General features: G+C 40.0%; 1 protein-coding gene across 1 annotated transcript in view; it reads right to left on the reverse strand.

Moving 5' to 3' along the window:
* ANKUB1 (ankyrin repeat and ubiquitin domain containing 1) overlaps positions 1 to 14,021 on the reverse strand; it is a 41,240-nt gene extending 27,219 nt beyond the window's left edge. The window contains exons 1-2 of the mRNA XM_060010087.1: positions 13,932 to 14,021; positions 12,481 to 12,624 (exon numbers count right to left, since the gene is read on the reverse strand). Coding sequence (XP_059866070.1) covers positions 12,481 to 12,624; positions 13,932 to 14,021 — 234 coding nt within the window. The remainder of the gene's footprint in view (positions 1 to 12,480; positions 12,625 to 13,931) is intronic.
* Between the last annotated feature and the right edge of the window lie 4,827 nt (positions 14,022 to 18,848).

Consider the following 18,848-nt stretch of genomic DNA (forward strand, 5'->3'; position numbering starts at 1 on the left):
CATAGTGGCAGTATCAATTTACATTCCCACCAACAGTGCAAGAGGGTTCCGTTTTCTCCACACCCTCTCCAGAATTTGTTGTTGTAGATTTTCTGATAATGCCCATTCTAACCGGTGTGAGGTGATACCTCATTGTAGATTTGATATGCATTTCTCTAATAATTAGTGATGCTGAGCAGCTTTTCATGTGCTTCTTGGCCATCTGTATATCTTCTTTGGAGAAATGCCTATTTAGGTTTTCTGCCCATTTTTGGATTGGATTGTTTGTTTTTTTAATATTGAGCTGCATGAGCTGTTTATATATTTTGGAGATTAATCCTTTGTCCGTTGGCAAGTATTTCCTCCCATTCTGAGGTTTGTCTTTTCGTCTTGTTTATGGTTTCCTTTGCTGTGCAAAAGCTTTGAAGTTTCATTAGGTCCCATTTATTTATTTTTGTTTTCATTTCCATTTCTCTAGGAGGTGGGTCAAAAAAGATCTTGCTGGGCTTCCCTGGTGGCACAGTGGTTGAAGGTCCACCTGCCAATGCAGGGGACATGGGTTCGTGCCCCGGTCTGGGAGGATCCCACATGCCACTGAGCGGCTGGGCCCGTGAGCCATGGCTGCTGAGCCTGCGCGTCTGGAGCCTGTGCTCCACAATGGGAGAGGCCACAACAGTGAGAGGCCCACGTACCACAAAAAAAAAAATTAAAAAAAAAAAGATCTTGCTGTGATTAATATCAAAGAGTGTTCTTCCTATGTTTTCCTCTAAGAGTTTTATAGTGTCCGGTCTTACATTTAGGTCTCTAATCCATTTTGAGTTTATTTTTGTGTATGGTGTTAGGGATTGTTCCAATTTCATTCATTTACATGTAGCTGTCCAGTTTTCCCAGCACCACTTATTGAAGAGACTGTCTTTTCTCCGTTGTATATCTTTGCCTCCTTTGTCATAGATTAGTTGACCCTAGGTGCGTGGGTTTATCTCTGGGCTTTCTATCTTGTTCCCTTGATCTATGTTTCTGTTTTTGTGTCAGTACCATATTGTCTTGATTACTGTAGCTTTGTAGTATAGTCTGAAGTCAGGGAGTCTGATTCCTCCAGCTCCGTTTTTTTCCCTCAAGACTGCTTTGGCTATTCGAGGTCTTTTGTATCTCCATACAAATTTTAAGATTTTTTGTTCTAGATCTGTAAAAAATGCCATTGGTAATTTGATAGGGATTGCATTGAATCTGTAGATTGCTTTGGGTAGTATAGTCTTTTTCACAATATTGATTCTTCCAACCAAGAACATGGTATATCTCTCCATCTGTTGGTATCATCTTTAATTTCTTTCATCAGTGTCTTATAGTTTTCTGCATACAGGTCTTTTGTCTCCTTAGGTAGGTTTATTCCTAGGTATTTTATTCTTTTTTGTTGCAATGGTAAATGGGAGTGTTTCCATAATTTCTCTTTCAGATTTTTCATCATTAGTGTATAGGAGTGCAAGATATTTCTGTGTATTAATTTTGTATCCTGCAACTTTACCAAATTCATTGATTAGCTCTAGTAGTTTTCTGGTGGCATCTTTAGGATTCTCTATGTATAGTATCATGTCATCTGCAAACAGTGGCAATTTTACTACTTCTTTTCCAATTGGTATTCCTTTTATTTCTTTTTCTTCTCTGATTGCCGTGGCTAGGACTTCCAAAACTATGTTGAATAATAAGGGTGAGAGTGGACATCCTTGTCTTGTTCCTGATCTTAGAGGAAATGCTTTCAGGTTTTCACCATTGAGGATGAGGTTTGCTGTGGGTTTGTCGTATATGGCCTTTATTATATTGAGGTAGGCTCACTCTATGCCCACTTTCTGGAGAGTTTTTATCATATGGGTGTTGAATTTGGTCAGAAGATTTTTCTACATCTATTGAGATGATCATATGGTTTTTATTCTTCAATTTGTTAATATGGTGTGTCACATTGATTGATTTGTGTATATTGAAGAATCCTTACATCCCTGGGATAAATCCCACGTGATCATGGTGTATGATCCTTTAAATGTGTTGTTGGATTCTGTTTGCTAGTATTTTGTTGAGGATTTTTGCATCTATATTCATGAGTGATACTGGTCTGTAGTTTTCTTTTTTTGTAGTATCTTTGTCTGGTATTGGTATCAGGGTGATGGTGGCCTCATAGAATGAGTTTGGGAGTGTTCCTCCCTCTGCAATTTTTTGGAAGAGTTTGAGAAGAATGGGTGTTAGCTCGTCTCTAAATGTTCGATAGAATTCACCTGTGAAGCCATCTGGTCCTGGACTTTTGTTTGTTGGAAGATTTTTAATCACAGTTTCAATTTCATTACTTGTGACTGGTCTGTTCATATTTTCTCTTTCTTCCTGGTTCATTCTTGGAAGGTTATACCTTTCTAAGAATTTGTCTATTTCTTCCGAGTTGTCCATTTTATTGGTATAGAGTTGCTTGTAGTAGTCTTGTAGGATGCTTTGTATTCTGCGGTGTCTGTTGTAACTTCTCCTTTTTTATTTCTAATTTTATTGATTTGAGTCCTCTCCCTCTTTTTCTTGATGAGTCTGGCCAATGGTTTATCAATTTTGTTTATCTTCTCAAAGAACCAGCTTTTAGTTTTATTGAATTTTGCTATTGTTTTCTTTGTTTCTATTTCATTTTTTTCTGCTCTTGTTTATGATTTCTTTCCTACTGCTAACTTTGGGTTTTGTTTGTTCTTCTTTCTCTAGTTCCTTTAGGTGTAAGGTTAGATTGTTTATTTGAGATTTTTCTTGTTTCTTGAGGTAGGTTTGCATAGCTATAAACTTCCCTCTTAGAACTGCTTTTGTTGCATCCCATAGGTTTTGGATCATCATGTTTTCACTGTCATTTGTCTCTAGATATTTATTGATTTCCTCTTTGATTTCTTCAGTGATCTCTTGGTATTTAGTAATGTATTGTTTAGCCTCCATGTGCTTGTATTTTTCACATTTTTCTCCCTGTAATTCATTTCTAATCTCATAACGTTGTGGTCAGAAAAGATGCTTGATATGATTTCAATTTTCTTAAATTTACTGAGGCTTGATTTGTGACCCAAGATGTGATCTATCCTGGAGAATGTTCCGTGGGCACTTGAGAAGAAAGTGTAATCTGCTGTTTTTGGATGGAATGTCCTATAAATATCAATTAAACCTATCTGGTCTATTGTGTCATTTAAAGCTTGTGTTTCCTTATTAATTTTCATTTTGAATGATCTGTCCATTGTTGTGAGTGAGGTGTTAAAGTCCCCCACTATTATAGTGTTACTGTCGATTTCCTCTTTTAGAGCTATTAGCAGTTGCCTTATGTATTGAGATTCTCCTATGTTAGGTGCATATATATTTATAATTGTTATATCTTCTTCTTGGATTGATCCCTTGATCATTATGTAGTGTCCTTCCTTGTCTCTTGTAACATTCTTTATTTTCAAGTCTATTTTATCTGATATGAGTATTGCTACTCCAGCTTTCTTTTGATTTCTATTTGCATTGAATATCTTTTTCCATCCCCTCACTTTAAGTCTGTATGTGTCCCTATGTCTGAAGTGGGTCTCTTGTATACAGCATATAGATGGGTCTTGTTTTTGTATCCATTCAGCAAGCCTGTGTCTCTTGGTTGGAGCATTTAATCCATTCACATTTAAGATAGTTATCGATATGTATGTTCCTGTGACCATTTTCTTAATTGTTTTGGGTTTGTTTTTGTAAGTCCTTTTCTTCTCTTGTGTTTCCCATTTAGAGAAGTTCCTTTAGCATTTGTTGTAGAGCTGATTTGGTGGTGCTGAATTCTCTTAGCTTTTGCTTGTCTGTAAAGCTATTGATTTCTCCATCGAACCTGAATGAGTTCCTTGTTGGGTAGAGTAATCTTGGTTGTAGGTTCTTCCCTTTCATCACTTTAAGTATATCATGCCACTCCCTTCTGGCTTGTAGAGTTTCTGCTGAGAAATCAGCTGTTAACCTTATGGTTTTCCCTTGTATGTTATTTTTCGTTTTTCCCTTGGCTGCTTTCAATAATTTTTCTTTGTCTTTAATTTTTGCCAGTTTGATTACTATGTGTCTCGGCATGTTTCTCCTTGGGTTTATCCTGTATGGGACTCTCTGCCCTTCCTGGACTTGGGTGGCTATTTCATTTCCATGTTAGGGAAGTTTTTGACTATAATCTCTTCAAATATTTTCTCGGGTCCTTTCTCTCTCCCTTCTCCTTCCGGGTCCCCTAAAATGTGAATGTTGTTGCATTTAATGTTGTCCCAGAGGTCTCTTAAGCTGTCTTCTTTTCTTTTCATTCTGTTTTCTTTATTCTGTTCCGCAGCAGTGAATTCCACCATTCTGTCTTCCAGGTCACTTATCTGTTCTTCTGCCTCAGTTATTCTGCTATTGATTCCTTCTAGTGTAGTTTTTATTTCAGTTATTGTATTGTTCATCTCTGTTTGTTTGTTTTTTAATTCTTCTAGGTCTTTGTTAAACATTTCTTGCATCTTCTCGATCTTTGCCTCCATTCTTTTTCCAAGGTCCTGGATCATCTTCACTATCATTATTCTGAATTCTTTTTCTGTAAGCTTGCCTATCTCCACTTCATTTAGTTGTTTTTCTGGGGTTTTATCTTGTTCCTTCATCTGGTACATAGCCCTCTGCCTTTTCATCTTGTCTGTCTTTCTGTGAATGTGGTTTTTGTTACACAGGCTGCAGGATTGTAGTTCTTCTTCTTGCTTCTGCTGTCTGCCCTCTGGTGGATGAGGCTATCTATGAGGCTTGTGCAAGTCTCCTGTTGGGAGGGACTGGTGGTGGGTAGAGCTGACTGTTGCTCTGGTGGGCAGAGCTCAGTAAAACTTTAATCTGCTTGACTGCTGATGGGTGGGGCTGACTTCCCTCCCTGTTGGTTGTTTGGCCTGAGGCAACCCAATGCTGGACCCAACTGGGCTCTTTGGTGGGGCTAGTGGCGGACACTGGGAGGGCTCACGCCAAGGAATACTTCCCAGAACTTCTGCTGCCAGTGTCCTTGTCCCCACGGTCAGCCACAGCCACTGTCTGCCACTGCAGGAGACCCTCCAACCCTAGCAGGTAGGTGTGGTTCAGTCTTCCCTGGGGTCACTGCTCCTTCTGCTGGGTCCTGATGTGCACACTACTTTGTGTGTGCCCTCCAAGAGTGGAGTCTCTGTTTCCCCCAGTCCTGTCGAAGTCCCACTAGCCTTCAAAGTCTGATTCTCTAGGAATTCCTTCCGTTGCCGGAATGCCAGATTGGGAAGCCTGATGTGGGGCTCAGAACCTTCACTCCGGTGGGTGGACTTCTGTGGTATAAGTGTTCTGCAGTCTGTGAGTTACCCATCCAGCAGTTATGGGATTTGATTTTACTGTGATTGCACCCCTCCTACCATCTCATTGTGGCTTCTCCTTTGTCTTTGGATGTGGGTTATCTTTTTTGGTGAGTTCCAGTGTCTTCCTGTTGATGATTGTCCAGCAGCTAGTTGTGATTCTGGTGTTCTCGCAAGAGGGAGTGAGAACACGTCCTTCTAGTCCGCCATCTTGGTTCCTCTTTTTTTTTTTTTTAATATATTTTGCTATTTTGGAGTTGCTGCACCAAATAAGCAGAAACATGTCCCTGCTGTTCCAGAGTAGACCAAAAGGGGAAATAATGTTTGTTTTTGTTAAACTGCAAGTTGAGATGTCTTCATAAACATCTTAGCCTCATGAACTTCTCCTTTTGTATGACTGTCATTCTGGAGAAGTTATACTTGGAGTCTAGGACATGAATTGAAACAACTTTCCTCAACAAATTTTTATTTTTTTTCACCCCCGGCCATGCCTCATGACTTGCAGGATCTTAGCTCCCCACAGGTTCTGACCGGGGATTGAACCCCGGCCCTCAGCAGTAAGAACATGGAGTCCTAACCACTGGACTGCCAGGGAATTCTCCACCAAATTCTTTATATACTATTCTTTAAGGCTTTAAGTTTAGGAAAAAATAGCCATTTTATTTAGAAACATGTTTTTATTTGTAAATTATACATTTTAAGGAGCATGTTTATACATGTTTTTGTGTTTAAGTTGTGTTTAAAATCTAAGTTCACATATGCGTCTCATAGATTTTGGTGTTTTATTTTTTTATAAATTTATTTATTTGGCGGCGTTGGGTCTTCGGTGCTGTGTGCAGGCTTTCTTTAGTTGCGGCGAGTGGGGGCTACTCTTTACTGTGGTGCGTGGGCTTCTCATTGCGTTGGCTTCTCCTGTTGTGGAGCACGGGCTGTAGGCACACTGGCTTCAGTTGTTGTGGCGTGTGGGCTCAGTAGTTGTGGCTCGTGGGCTCTAGAGCACAAGCTCAGTAGTTGTGGCTCTTGGGCTTAGTTGTTCTGCAGCATGTGGGATCTTCCCGGACCAGGGTTCAAACCCGTGTCCTCATTGGCAGTTGGATTCTTAACAACTGCACCACCAGGGACATCCCTAGATTTTGGTGTTTTAAAAGTGCCTTTTGAAAGCTAAAATGTATATGATTTTGAATCAATTTTAGACCTACTAGTATAGTTCAAACTTCTCCAATTTGTCTGATAGACATCTACTCAGTGGTGCCACAAATAACACACTCTTTCACCATAAAACAACTTTCCAAGGATGCCAGAAAGAATTGACTAAGTTTTAACCACAGCCCTTGGTTGGTGGAAGTATTGTGATAGAAGGAGGCAGGGAAGCCATAAAGAGTGTTAGGGAGGGAGTTCCCTGGTGGCCTAGTGGTTAGGATTTCGGGCTTTCACTGCTGTGGCCCGGGTTCAATCCCTGGTGAGATCCCATAAGCCATGCAGTGCGGTGAAAAAAAACAACAACAGTGTTAGGGAGACTGAGTCTTCCTCACATTTTAGAAGACACAACCTGCCAGATGGTTGCTTCTCAGCCCCCTTTGCTGTGCGACCCAGATGTGTGACCAGGGTGCTGCCCAGTCAAGCCACCCCATCCACCTCCACTTTGAATTCGGAGCCAGGAAGGCAGAGAAGCAGCAGACGCAGGGACTCTTCCCTGGCAGTGGCAGATCTGAAGCACTGCTGGCCTGGCAACAGGGCTGGCAGCTGCGTCCAGTGTCTGCTTTGAGGGCTTTAGGGCGGCTGCAGCGGGGGCCTTCCTGGACTAGTTGTGGGTCATGATTTAGAAATTATTTCTGGCTGCATAATTTCTGAGCCCAATTCTCTAATCTTCCTGTCAAGACTGTGAACTACACAATAGCCTTTCTTATATGTTTGTTTTCCTCTTTAATTGTCCAGGTTCCTTTCTGCTGCTTGCAGCCTAAGAACCCTGGTGCTGGATAGGGAAAAGCACTAAGACTGGAGCACTTTGCCTCGAAGGTAGAAGGGGAGGAGAGATGTCACAGCAAGGGAGGGAACCCAAACCCTGAAATGCATCTCAATACCTATGACGTTTCTCACAACAATCATATACCTTCTTGTTTATTTTCCTACTTCATCCCTCAAGCCTTCATCAACTCATTGACTCAACACATATTTATGGAGAGCCTACTGTGTGCCAGGTATTATTCTAGGCACTGGTGACAACAATGAACAAAACTCAAGCAATAGTTTCCACAATTACACAGGTTAGAATGAAGGAGGTAAATGGCGATAGCACCTCTGCATGCCACACAGTGACCCAGGCCTTTGCAATGCCTCATGTGTGGTTTACAGGAACACTGCAACAGCATCAGCAATGAATGGGCAGGGCTGAAACCTGTGCTAATAGAACATGGCGATATATGCCAGAGAAAATATTTCTTGTGGTTTCTGTAGGAGTTCTTTTCCAAAGAAAGAAAAATTAAGGCAATGTTCTTTCCCTACTATTCTTATGTCATCCCCCATTCACTTTTCCAAATGTGTCTACATTACCATTAAAGGAGAAAGTGTAATTAGCAGAGAAACTGGAAAACCTATTGACTATTTAGAATAAAACACCTCCATTTATCTAACGTCTTTCCCGCTCTTCACACAAGCAAAACCTTGTAATCCATACAAAAATATAAGTGCAATTAAGAAACCAAATAGTCTGGATTGATTTCATGACACATGGTATCTACTTACATCTTTTTAAAAAGAAAAAATTGCTTACTTGCCAAGTTTTTGGTTTATATCATGCTATTTCTAACTTGTACCAAAATAAATTGAGACTCTAGCTTTCCTAGATTCTCAGAAAATGGAACTAATTGCATGAAGTAACATAGTTAAATAGGAAAAGTACTACTTAAGTTTGTATGCATCTAATTATGCAATAAAGCAATAATATGATTTGGAAGGTAGTCTTTGGTTACCTAAGATAGATCAAACAGTATAGAGTTGATATGACTTCATTCTTTGAAGCAAGGGACATTTTCATACAGTATTTTTGTTGTTACAAACCCAGTTTGGACGTTATCATACATAAACAGTGAATAGTGTGGACTTTTGAAATAGGCCTGTTATATCATCTAATTTAACAGGAACTGAGTTAGGATGGAAACCAGTATTTATGGCTTTGCAGGTAATTCTCTTCCTTCAGATTCAAGATATTGTTTTCCTTCCCAAAACTAGTGATAAGAAATTCACTAAATGTGATTCTGCCAGAGAAGGTGAAGATGAAGATCAGTAAAAATTCCATGGAACTTGAGAGTTTTTAATTAAACCCTTCATGTTGGCCAGCCCTGTGACTCATAATTATATTCTGCCTGGGCTTTCTGGAATAGTCTTTTACGTCTACATTCTGTTCTTGTCATTAGCAGTTTAGAACTCCAGGGAAAGGTTAGAGTTCAGTGCGAAGGCAGCTTGCATCACTGTGACAGATGATGCTTAATTGGCAGAAGTTTTGAAATATTTTTGTAAGTAAGACTATGAACACAGGTTACTTTGGGGAGGAAGATTGGGGGCCAGAGGTAGAGAGACTTTTTACTGTGTATCCTGCTGTACCACTGGAATTGAGCACCATGTGACTGTACTACCTGCTCAAAAATAAATTAAAAAAATTTTAAATAATAAAATAAAGTCAGTGCTTAGTTGAGTAAAAGTATTCTATTCATACTCTTAACACACTTTGTCTACATCCCTGAATAGCTATGGTTCAATTAGATTCCTCTAGCTATTTCAAGTGTTAGTATTGGGGCTTCCCTGGTGGCGCAGTGGTTGAGAATCTGCCTGCTAATGCAGGGGACACGGGTTCGAGCCCTGGTGTGGGAAGATCCCATATGCCGCGGAGCAACTAGGCCCGTTAGCCACAACTACTGAGCCTGCACATCTGAAGCCTGTGCTCCGCAACAAGAGAGGCCGCTATAGTGAAGAGGCCCGCGCACCATGATGAAGAGTGGCCCCCGCTTCCCGCAACTAGAGAAAGTCCTCACACAGAAACGAAGACCCAACACAGCCAAAAATAAAAATAAAAAAAAAAATAAAAGATTACTATTAATTAAAAAAAAACCCAAAAAAGCCAAATATTAGTATTGATCTTATACCACTATCTCCAAGTAAGCAAGCAACAAAAATGTCTTGAACATCATTATTGGTGTTGGAGAATTCCAGGAAATTTTAGAGGGTTTATACTGTACAGTAACAAAAACACAGTATGTGTATACATATTTAAAGACATGAGACATTTAAGAAATGACATAGAATTTAGGTCTGCTTAAAAAAGTATTATACTACAATTTTCTGAGTATCAGAGAGAGAAAAGCAGAAGAAATTAGAATTGTTTTTATTTCCTTTTTTGATAACTAGACATTTTTCAGGAACCTAAAAATAATACCTCTAAAATCAGGAACAAGACAAGGATGCCCACGCTTGCCACTCTTATTCAACATATTGGGAAGTTCCAGCCAGAGCAATTAAGCAAGAAAAAGAAAGGAAAGGCATTCAAATTGGAAAGGAAGATGTAAAGCTGTCACTATTTATGGATGACATGATTTTAGATAGAAAAAACCCTAAAGACTCCACCAAAAAACTATTAGAAATAATAAACAAAATTGCAGGGTACAAAATCAACCTTCAAAAATCTGTTGCATTTCTAGATAGTAACAATGAGCTAGCAGAAAGAGAAATTAAGAAAACAATCTCATTTACAATCACAACACAAAGAACAAAATACCTAGGAATAAATTTAACCAAGGAGGTGAAAGACCTGTACACTGAAAACTATAAGACATTGTTGAATGAAACTGAAGAAGGCACAAAGAAATGGAAAGATATGCCATGCTTATTGACTGTAAGAAGCAACATTGTTAAAATGTCCATAAAAACAATCTACAGATTCAATGCAATCCTTATCAAGATCCCAAGGACATTTTTCACAGAAATAGAACAAAAAAACCCTAAAATTTATATGGAACCACAGAAGACCCTGAATAGCCAAAGCAATTTTGAGAAAAAAGAACAAAGCTGAAGGTATCACATGCTCTGATTTCAAACTATATTACAAAGCCATAGTAATAAAAATGGCATGGTATTGGCAGAACAACAGATATATAGATTAATGGAACAGAATTGAGAGCTCCAAAATAAACCCACACATACATGGACAATTAACTTACAACAAAGGAGCAAAGAACATACAATGGAGAAAGGATAGTCTCTTCAATAAATGTTGCTGAGAAAACTGGATAGCCACATTTAAAAAAAAGAAAGAAAAAGGAAAGACACTAGATCAATATCTCATACCATACACAAAAATCAACTCAAAATAGATTAAAGACTTAAATGTAAGACCTGAAACTATAAAATGCAATAGAATAGAACATAGGCAGTATGCATTTTGACATTGGTCTTAGCAATATCTTTCTAGATATGTCTCCTCAGGCAAGGGAAACAAAAGGAAAACAAATGGTACTACAACAAACTAAAAAGATTCCACAGAGCAAAACAGTAATTCAAAAAGATATATGCACTCCTATGTTCACTGCAGCATCATTTACCATAGCCAAGATATGGAAACAACATAAATGCCCATCAATGAACAAATGGATAAAGAAGATGTGGTGTGTATGTGTATGTATATATACACACACAACGTGTATATATATATATACACAACGGAACTACTCAGGCTTAAAAATGATTAAATCTTGCCATTTGCGACAACATGATGGACCTAGAGGAGTTTATGCTAAGTGAAATAAGTTAGACGGAGAAAGACAAATACCATATGATTTCATTCATACGTGGAATATAAAAAACAAGTAAACTAACACAAAAAATTGAAGAAACCAAACCAAAACATAGATATAGAGAACAGAGTAGTGGTTAGCAGAGGGGAAGGGGTGGTGGGAGGAGGACAAGATGGGTAAAGGGGATCAACTGTATGGAGATGGTTGGAAACTAAATTTCTAGTGGTGAGCATGTTGTAGAGTATAAAGAAGTAGAAATATAATACTGTACACATGAAAGATATGTAATGTAGTGTTATAAACCAATGTTATCCCAATAAAAAATAAACTTTAAAAATTTATCTAAAAAAGCATAATAAAAAGATTTTAAAAATACATGAATAAATGCTTATAAGACATTAAAAACATGTATAAAATATGGCCTTTTTATTTACATAAATGGGATCATACAATGTTTTTTTTTCTGTGACTTACCTTTACTACTTAATAATAAATATTTTAGAAAATTCCTTTAAAAAATAGACTTCCCACTTAGTCAATCAGTAAAATATATGAAAAGAAAAAGAGTTAGCTTTAGCTACCATAAACTTTTTTTACTGCTAACCATGAGAAAATAAGTGTCCCATTTAGCAGAAAATATGTACTTTACTAAGTTCCTTGAGGCTCGTGTTTTCATATGGGGTAGAGAACGAGTACTGAATACTATTTCTATCCTAGAGAACAGCTCTTAATACTCTTTAGGCTACCTGTCTCTTTGAGAAATTGTCAAAAGTTAAGGATCCTTCACCCAGAAAGTCTCCAGGTACATAATTTTGCATATTTTGCAGTTTTAGGGTTTTGTTCTTAAAGCCAGCCATGGACCCCAAATTAAGCACCACTGATTAAGGACAGTATAAATGGAAAATGCTGTCTCTGTTATATGTACACATAATTCATGAATGGCTGCGTTGTAGGATTTGAATGTAGATCCTGCCATTTCATTCTTATTGTTACTGAGAATTTCTTCCCTTTCCTCATTCCCGTAATCCATTGTAAGGCCATGGAAGTGACCTAATCTTCTTTCTCCCACATCAGTGTTCCAGATCAGCCCCTTGGCCTTGATCCTATATTGGTTTATGGGTTGCTCTGCGATGACTGTTTTGGGGCAGACAACAAGGGGGATAGAGGAGGGAAGGGAGAGAAAGAGTAAACAAAGGGAGCTCTATCCAGTCTCCATGCCTTATTTCCCCTTACAGCACAAATTGTGCCTAAGTCTAGTTATGCAAGTGGAAGAGAGGGAAGGCAAGAAGAGAAAACCTCTTCCTACATTGTGAACTACTTTGGTTGAATTCTTCATAACTTTTTCTGAAATGAGGTAGACATCTTGGACAAATTGTTACTCTGATCATCCGTCATACCTTAACAAAGCATTTGAGAGTTGAACAAAAAGATATTCCAACATCAGTAAGACTCCAGCTGTCCTTTAGGGCTGCTCCAGCGTACATCAGCTCCAGATACCTCCTGGCTTGTTCATCTTCAGAGAGAGGAATGTGGAAATAATCCTTAAAAATCAATAGCATATTATGAAAACAGCATATCTCTACATTACTAGACCAGCAATGTAATCTCTTATTTTTTACATTTTCCACTGAGTATCATAAAATTGGGACAGAAGGAGGAAGTATTAGACACGGGTTCTTAATCTGAAGTCTTTAGACATCCCCAAAAGTTGATGGTTAGAACTTAGGTGGCAAAAAACTACATTTGGTTTTTATTAACTTCAAATAAAATTGGGATTTTGCTTATGTATATAGACAACAAGCTAAAGTAGCAGTAATTGACTGTTCCTGTGACTTTGTCACCAATAGAAATCACAGATATTTTCATATCCCATCATTGTTGTTGCAGATACCTCAAAATATTATTTATACTGATCTCCTTTGAAATTGTAATAGTTATGAGATACACTGCAAACACTTGTTAATGTGTTAATAAGGAAACCCACAGGTCACAATATCACAATTTGTTTTTTAATTTTTTGAAATTGTATTTCAGTATAACTGGTTTCTTTTTCTGGGAGCATGTATTTTATTTTATGCATTTAAAGACATTCTGAGAAGGAGTCCATAGGCTTCACCAGACTGCCAAAGGGATCCATGATATATAAAGATTAAGAGCTTCTGTGTTAGAAGATCTAGATTTTAGGGATCATAGTAATTTACTATATATCATGTAACTATGATTCAGTAAATGATCCTTAGTAAATGGGAATAAATCATCTCCAAGTTAAATACCATTTGATGGTCAGTTCCTAAATATTTGTCTTAATTTTCCATTTTATAGTGAGTATTTATAAGAAATTTGTAAGAAAAGTACTGCACCCAAATTATTTTTTATTCTGGCTCTGTGATCCTAGGTTAAATGGTCAATCTATCTGAGCTTCAGTTTTCCCTGAATGCAAAATGAGGCTGTAGCCCAGAAGTCCTCTCCACCTCCAAAATCCTTTGGTTCTTTATAGTTGCTTGCTCATCACACAGGCCATCTATCTGACAACTGTATGCTCCACTTACCTGGCCTAGAGTTAGTGTCTTGTTTTTCTCCTTTTGTGAAGAATTTCAGTAATACTATCTGGCCAATACACAATCTACAAATATCATAAAGATAAGCTAAACTTTTTTTCCCCTGAGAATTTTCCTGTCTAACACCTCCAGAGTTAATATCTTCTAACAAACGATTATGTAAGCAAACAATGATACTTTCAAATAGTTTTAGTCCCCTGTTTGCTAAAAATGCACCCACGTACAGTTTAAACTTCACTGCGTACTTAAAATTAATGCACATCTTAGTGGCTCAGGGACAAAGTATGTACCTTTATCATCAGCTTGACAGCCTCCACAGTTTCATCTGCTGAAATATCAAATGGTTCAAAAGATCCCTCAAAAGCTATGAAAATCCTCATTTTGTCAAAAAAAGAAAGAAAGAAGCTGTTTTCAAAGATCCTATTGGATAGCTGGGAGAATCCAGTTCACAGTTAAGGACAAAAATGATGGCCAGAGGCAGCTGTCACTGTCTAGCCTCAAAGGCGAGTTGAGAGAACGTGGAGAGAGAAGTCCCGCAGTACCACAGTATCCGGTGAAACTGACAGCAGCCAATTGGAGGAAATGTTTCTCTGCCAGTGGCATTAGTCAACAGCCACCTGTTGCTCTATTATGGAAACCAGAAAACTTGACAATGGTTGAGGCAAGTGTGAACAAGCGTCAAGCATGTAATACAAAACTGCCACACATAAATTATACTTTGTAATGTGACCACCATCCATTGATACTTGAATCCATATTCATCCAAGTACAGCTGATGGAAGGACCCTTAGAACTAGATATTTGAATTGGGATGCACTGGCACAGAGTGAAGCAAAACAGAGTTGATTTTATTGAATGCAATCATCCTGGAAGTTCTCTGTAAATAACTCTGAGCTGAAGCATTCTGGTTTCCATAGCAACTTTGTGTACTTGTTCCCTGGCGGTATTTCTAATCCTGCCACAGGGTACAGAACAATATCCACTTGCACTAGGGAGAGGAATGTGTAGGCAAATGACTCTGTGGTTTTCCCTTCCCATCTCTGCATGATGGAATCTACCCAATAACAACACAGTATAGTTGGTATTTCTTTTAGTCCTTGCCCTTATGTTATTTAGAACAATTTACCATTGTTATTTCCTTCAACTTCCCTTAGTGTTGGTGGAAAATATTTCAAACCACCCTCAAAAAATGAGCAAAGATATTAATCACCATTACGCAAGTTTATATTTTACTGGAACTTAATTCTAAGACTCTCCTCTGAAATCCCCAGTATTATACACTTGTTCTAATGCTATTATGTCTGATCATTTTTAAAAATTAATTTATTTTATTTTTGGCCGCATTGGGTCTTCATTGCTGTGTGCGGGCTTTCTCTAGTTGTGGCGAGCGGGGGCTACTCTTCGTTGTGGTGCGTGAGTTTCTCATTGCAGTGGCTTCTCTTGTTGCGGAGCACGGGCTCTAGGCGCGCGGGCTTCAGTAGTTGTGACATGCGGGCTTCAGTAGTTGTGGTGCATGGGCTTTGTTGCTCTGCAGCATGTGGGATCTTCCTGGACCAGGGCTCGAACCCATGTCTGGGAAGATTGGCAGGCGGATTCTTAACCACTGCGCCACCAGGGAAGCCCTGATCATTTTTTAGTGTTTGTAAATCTTGTCTTCTTCCTGAAGATAGACCTAGGACAGAATCCCTATCTTTCATTTCTTTTTATTCTTAGCAGCACTTAGCATAATGTGAGCCACATGATAGGTGCTTAGTAAATGTTAACCTGTTAACTGATTCTATTCATTCACAGTCTGAGTTCCAACTATAAGAAACTTGAGAAAATGGAAAACATAAAAAAGGCAAAGGATTTCACTGCAAAGCTAATACTTTTGGCCTCATGTTTTTCAAGTGTTGCAACACAATGATACCTTCTTATGCTGTCAGCATTTTGATAGAAAGAGCATTACCATAGGACATAGTTAATGCTGTTTTGGTGTCTTGCTCACCCTCCCTCACCCCCTCCAGCTGCCTTTACTGTTGACTGCTAAAGGCTTATAGCTACACCCCCTTTTCCAAAGAATTGCCCTCAGCTGATGGGAGCTGCCTTGCCAGGAAAGCTATGCACCCCTCCTCAATAACTGACTGCAAAGGGGCTATAAAATGCCCACTGTCTTATATTAAGGGGTGAAAATTCTTCAGAGGATCTCTGTAGAGCAGGCCATAGCTGGACTTTACCTGAGACTACATCCTTCTTCAGCTCTTTCTTTTCCTGAATCCTGCTTAACTCTCTTCCTTACTGTTTTTCTTGAAGAGTGCTCCCTCAGTAATTGGCATACATCCCAATCCCTCTCTCAGGCTCTGCTTTTAGAGAAACCAGCCTAGGGCAGAGGATTTTTTTTTTTTTTTTTTTTTTTTTTTTTTTTTTTTGCGGTACGCGGGCCTCTCACCGCTGTGGCCTCTCCCGTTGCGGAGCACAGGCTCCGGACGCGCAGGCTCAGCGGCCATGGCTCACGGGCCCAGCTGCTCCGCGGCACGTGGCATCCTCGCGGACGCGGCACGAACCCGCGTCCCCTGCATCGGCAGGCGGCCTCTCAACCACTGCGCCACCAGGGAAGCCCCTAGGGCAGAGGATTTCAAAGAAACTCATAGACATTAAGAAATCACAACCAAATGCATTATAGCTTCCTGAGCTGCATATTTTCTTATACATGTCTATTTTTATATTCTGCAGTAGACTTGGCTTTTGGAGTAAATGCCCGTCTCTCGTAGGCATGGCTGGCCCCTGGTCTGGTTGGTTGCCGGGTCCTGACGTGTATGGAGCTGCCGGCTACTGGGTGGTGGGCTGGGTCCTGAGGTGGCTGGCTGCAGAGCCCCAGGGGGGTCCCAGGGCTAGTGCTATCCCACTGGTGGGTGGAACCTGGTTCTGGAGTAACTGGTTGCGGGGCCACGGTTCCTGGATCTAGTATCGGCATGCTGGTGGGTGGGGTCAGTTCCTGAAATGGTTGCCTGTGGGTTCTGGGGTGTCCTAAAGCTGGTCTGGCTCACTGGTGAGTGGGGCTAGATCCCAGGGCAGCTGGTTGAGGGGTCCAAGCTGTCTTGGAGCTGGTGTTAACCTGCTGGTGGACAGAGCTGAGGCCCAGGGGTTTCTGGGGCTAATGCCCACTGTTGTGTGATGCTGGTCCTGGGGCTGATGCTGGCCCTCTGGTAGGTGGAGCCAAGTCCTGTGGTCTCTGGCTGTAGGGACCTTGGGGTCCCGGGGTTAGTGCCGGTGCACTTGTGTGTGGGTTTGGGTCCTGAGCCCTCTGATGGACAGGGTGTGTCCCAGGGTGGCTGGGTGCTCAAGGGTTCCTTAAGGCAGCCTGCCTACTGGTGGGTGGGGCTGTGTTCCTGCTAGGCTAGCTGTGTGGCCTGAGGCGTCCCAGTACTGGTGCTCACAGGCTGGTGCGTGGGGCTGGGTCCCAGTTTTGGTAAGCTAGAGGGAGGATTCCAAAATGGCACTTGCCAGCACCAGTGTCCTCCTGGCCAAACGGAGTGCCCCAGAATGGTTGCCACCAGGGCTAGCTCCAGTTGCCTGCTGCCTCTCTGGGAGACTCTACAGGATCAGCAGGTGGGTCTGACCCAACCTCCTTTCAAATTACTGCTTCTGCTCTGGGTCTTGGACTGTGTGAGATTCTGTGTGTGCCCTTTAAGAGTGGAGTCTCTATTTCTCACAGCCCTCTGGCTCTCCTGAAAGTAAGCCCCACTGCCTTCAAAGCCAAACATTTTGGGGGCTTGTCTTCTCAGTGCAGGATCCCCGGGCTGGGGAACCTGACGTGGGACTCGAACCCCTTGCTCCCTGGGGAGAACCTCTGCAATTGTAATAATCTTCCCATTTGTCGGTCGCCCACCCAGGGGTATGGGTCTTGACTATATCGCATCTCTAGCCTTCCTACCCATCTCCTTGTGGTTCCTTCTTCGTATCTTTAGTTGTAGAAGATCTTTTCTGCTAGATTCTGGTCTTTCTCATCAATAGTTGCTCTGTAAATAGTTCTAGTTTTGGTGTGCCCATGAGAGGAGGTGAGCTCAGGGTCTTCCTACTCTACCATCTTGACCATCTAGCCAAAATGTTCTGACATGAGAATTAAAAGTTGAAAAGGGTAAGTAAAATTATCCCTATCATAGGAGACATAATTGTAAACCAATAAGTCATGGCAATCAAATTTTTAAGACTACTACAAATAATGAAATAATTCAACTAGGTGGCTGTATTTATAATTAATACACAGAAATGAATAGTTTTCTAGAAACAAATGACTGATATAGAATAAAATGGAAGAAAATACTCCATTTATAAAAGAGAAAAAAGATAATATGTTAGGAGTAAACTTAGCAGGAAACATGTAAGAAATGTATAAAATAAATGTAAAAACATAACCAAAAAACATAAAAGACTTGAACAAGTGGGCTGGCATACCGTAACTTTGGAAGGAAGGTTCAAAACGATTAAGTCATCAATTCTTCTTAAGTCAATATAAAAGTAACTTCCTAAGTTAGTATATAAATTTAATATATAAATTTAAAAATCCCAACAGGATCTTTTTCCAGGTTTATTGAGATATAATTGACATATATACTGTGTAAGTTTAAGGTGTACAATGTGATGATATATGTATACATTGTGAGATGCTTACCACAATAAGATTAGTTAACACATCCATCACCTCACACAGTTACCTTTCTTTTTGGAAGTGAGAACATCTAAGATCTACTTTGGGCTTCCCTGGTGGCTCAGTGGTTGAGAGTCCACCTGCCGATACAGGGGACACAGGTTCGTGCCCCGGTCTGGGAAGATCCCACATGCCGTGGAGTGGCTAGGCCCGTGAGCCGTGGCCGCTGAGCCTGCGCGTCCGGAGCCTGTGCTCCGCAACGGGAGAGGCCACAACAGTGAGAGGCCCGCGTACCGCAAAAAAAAAAACAAAAAAACTACTTTTAGCAACTTTCAATTATACAGTACAGAATTGTTAACCAACAGGATTTTTCCAAACTAGGCAAGATGTTCTAAAATTAATGTAGAAAAATAAGCAAGTATAGCTAGAAAAGCTCTGGAAGAGTAGTGAAAAGCACTCACCTACAAGATGTTAAAATATATTATAATGTTACAATAAGGTTAAAACAGTGTGATCCTGGCATATGAAGAGTCAGAAAAATCAATGGAAAAATAGAAAGCATAAAAATGGACTCACAAGA

Source organism: Delphinus delphis, chromosome 4 (genome assembly GCF_949987515.2).
Source record: "Delphinus delphis chromosome 4, mDelDel1.2, whole genome shotgun sequence".
NCBI classification, from domain to species: domain Eukaryota; kingdom Metazoa; phylum Chordata; class Mammalia; order Artiodactyla; family Delphinidae; genus Delphinus; species Delphinus delphis.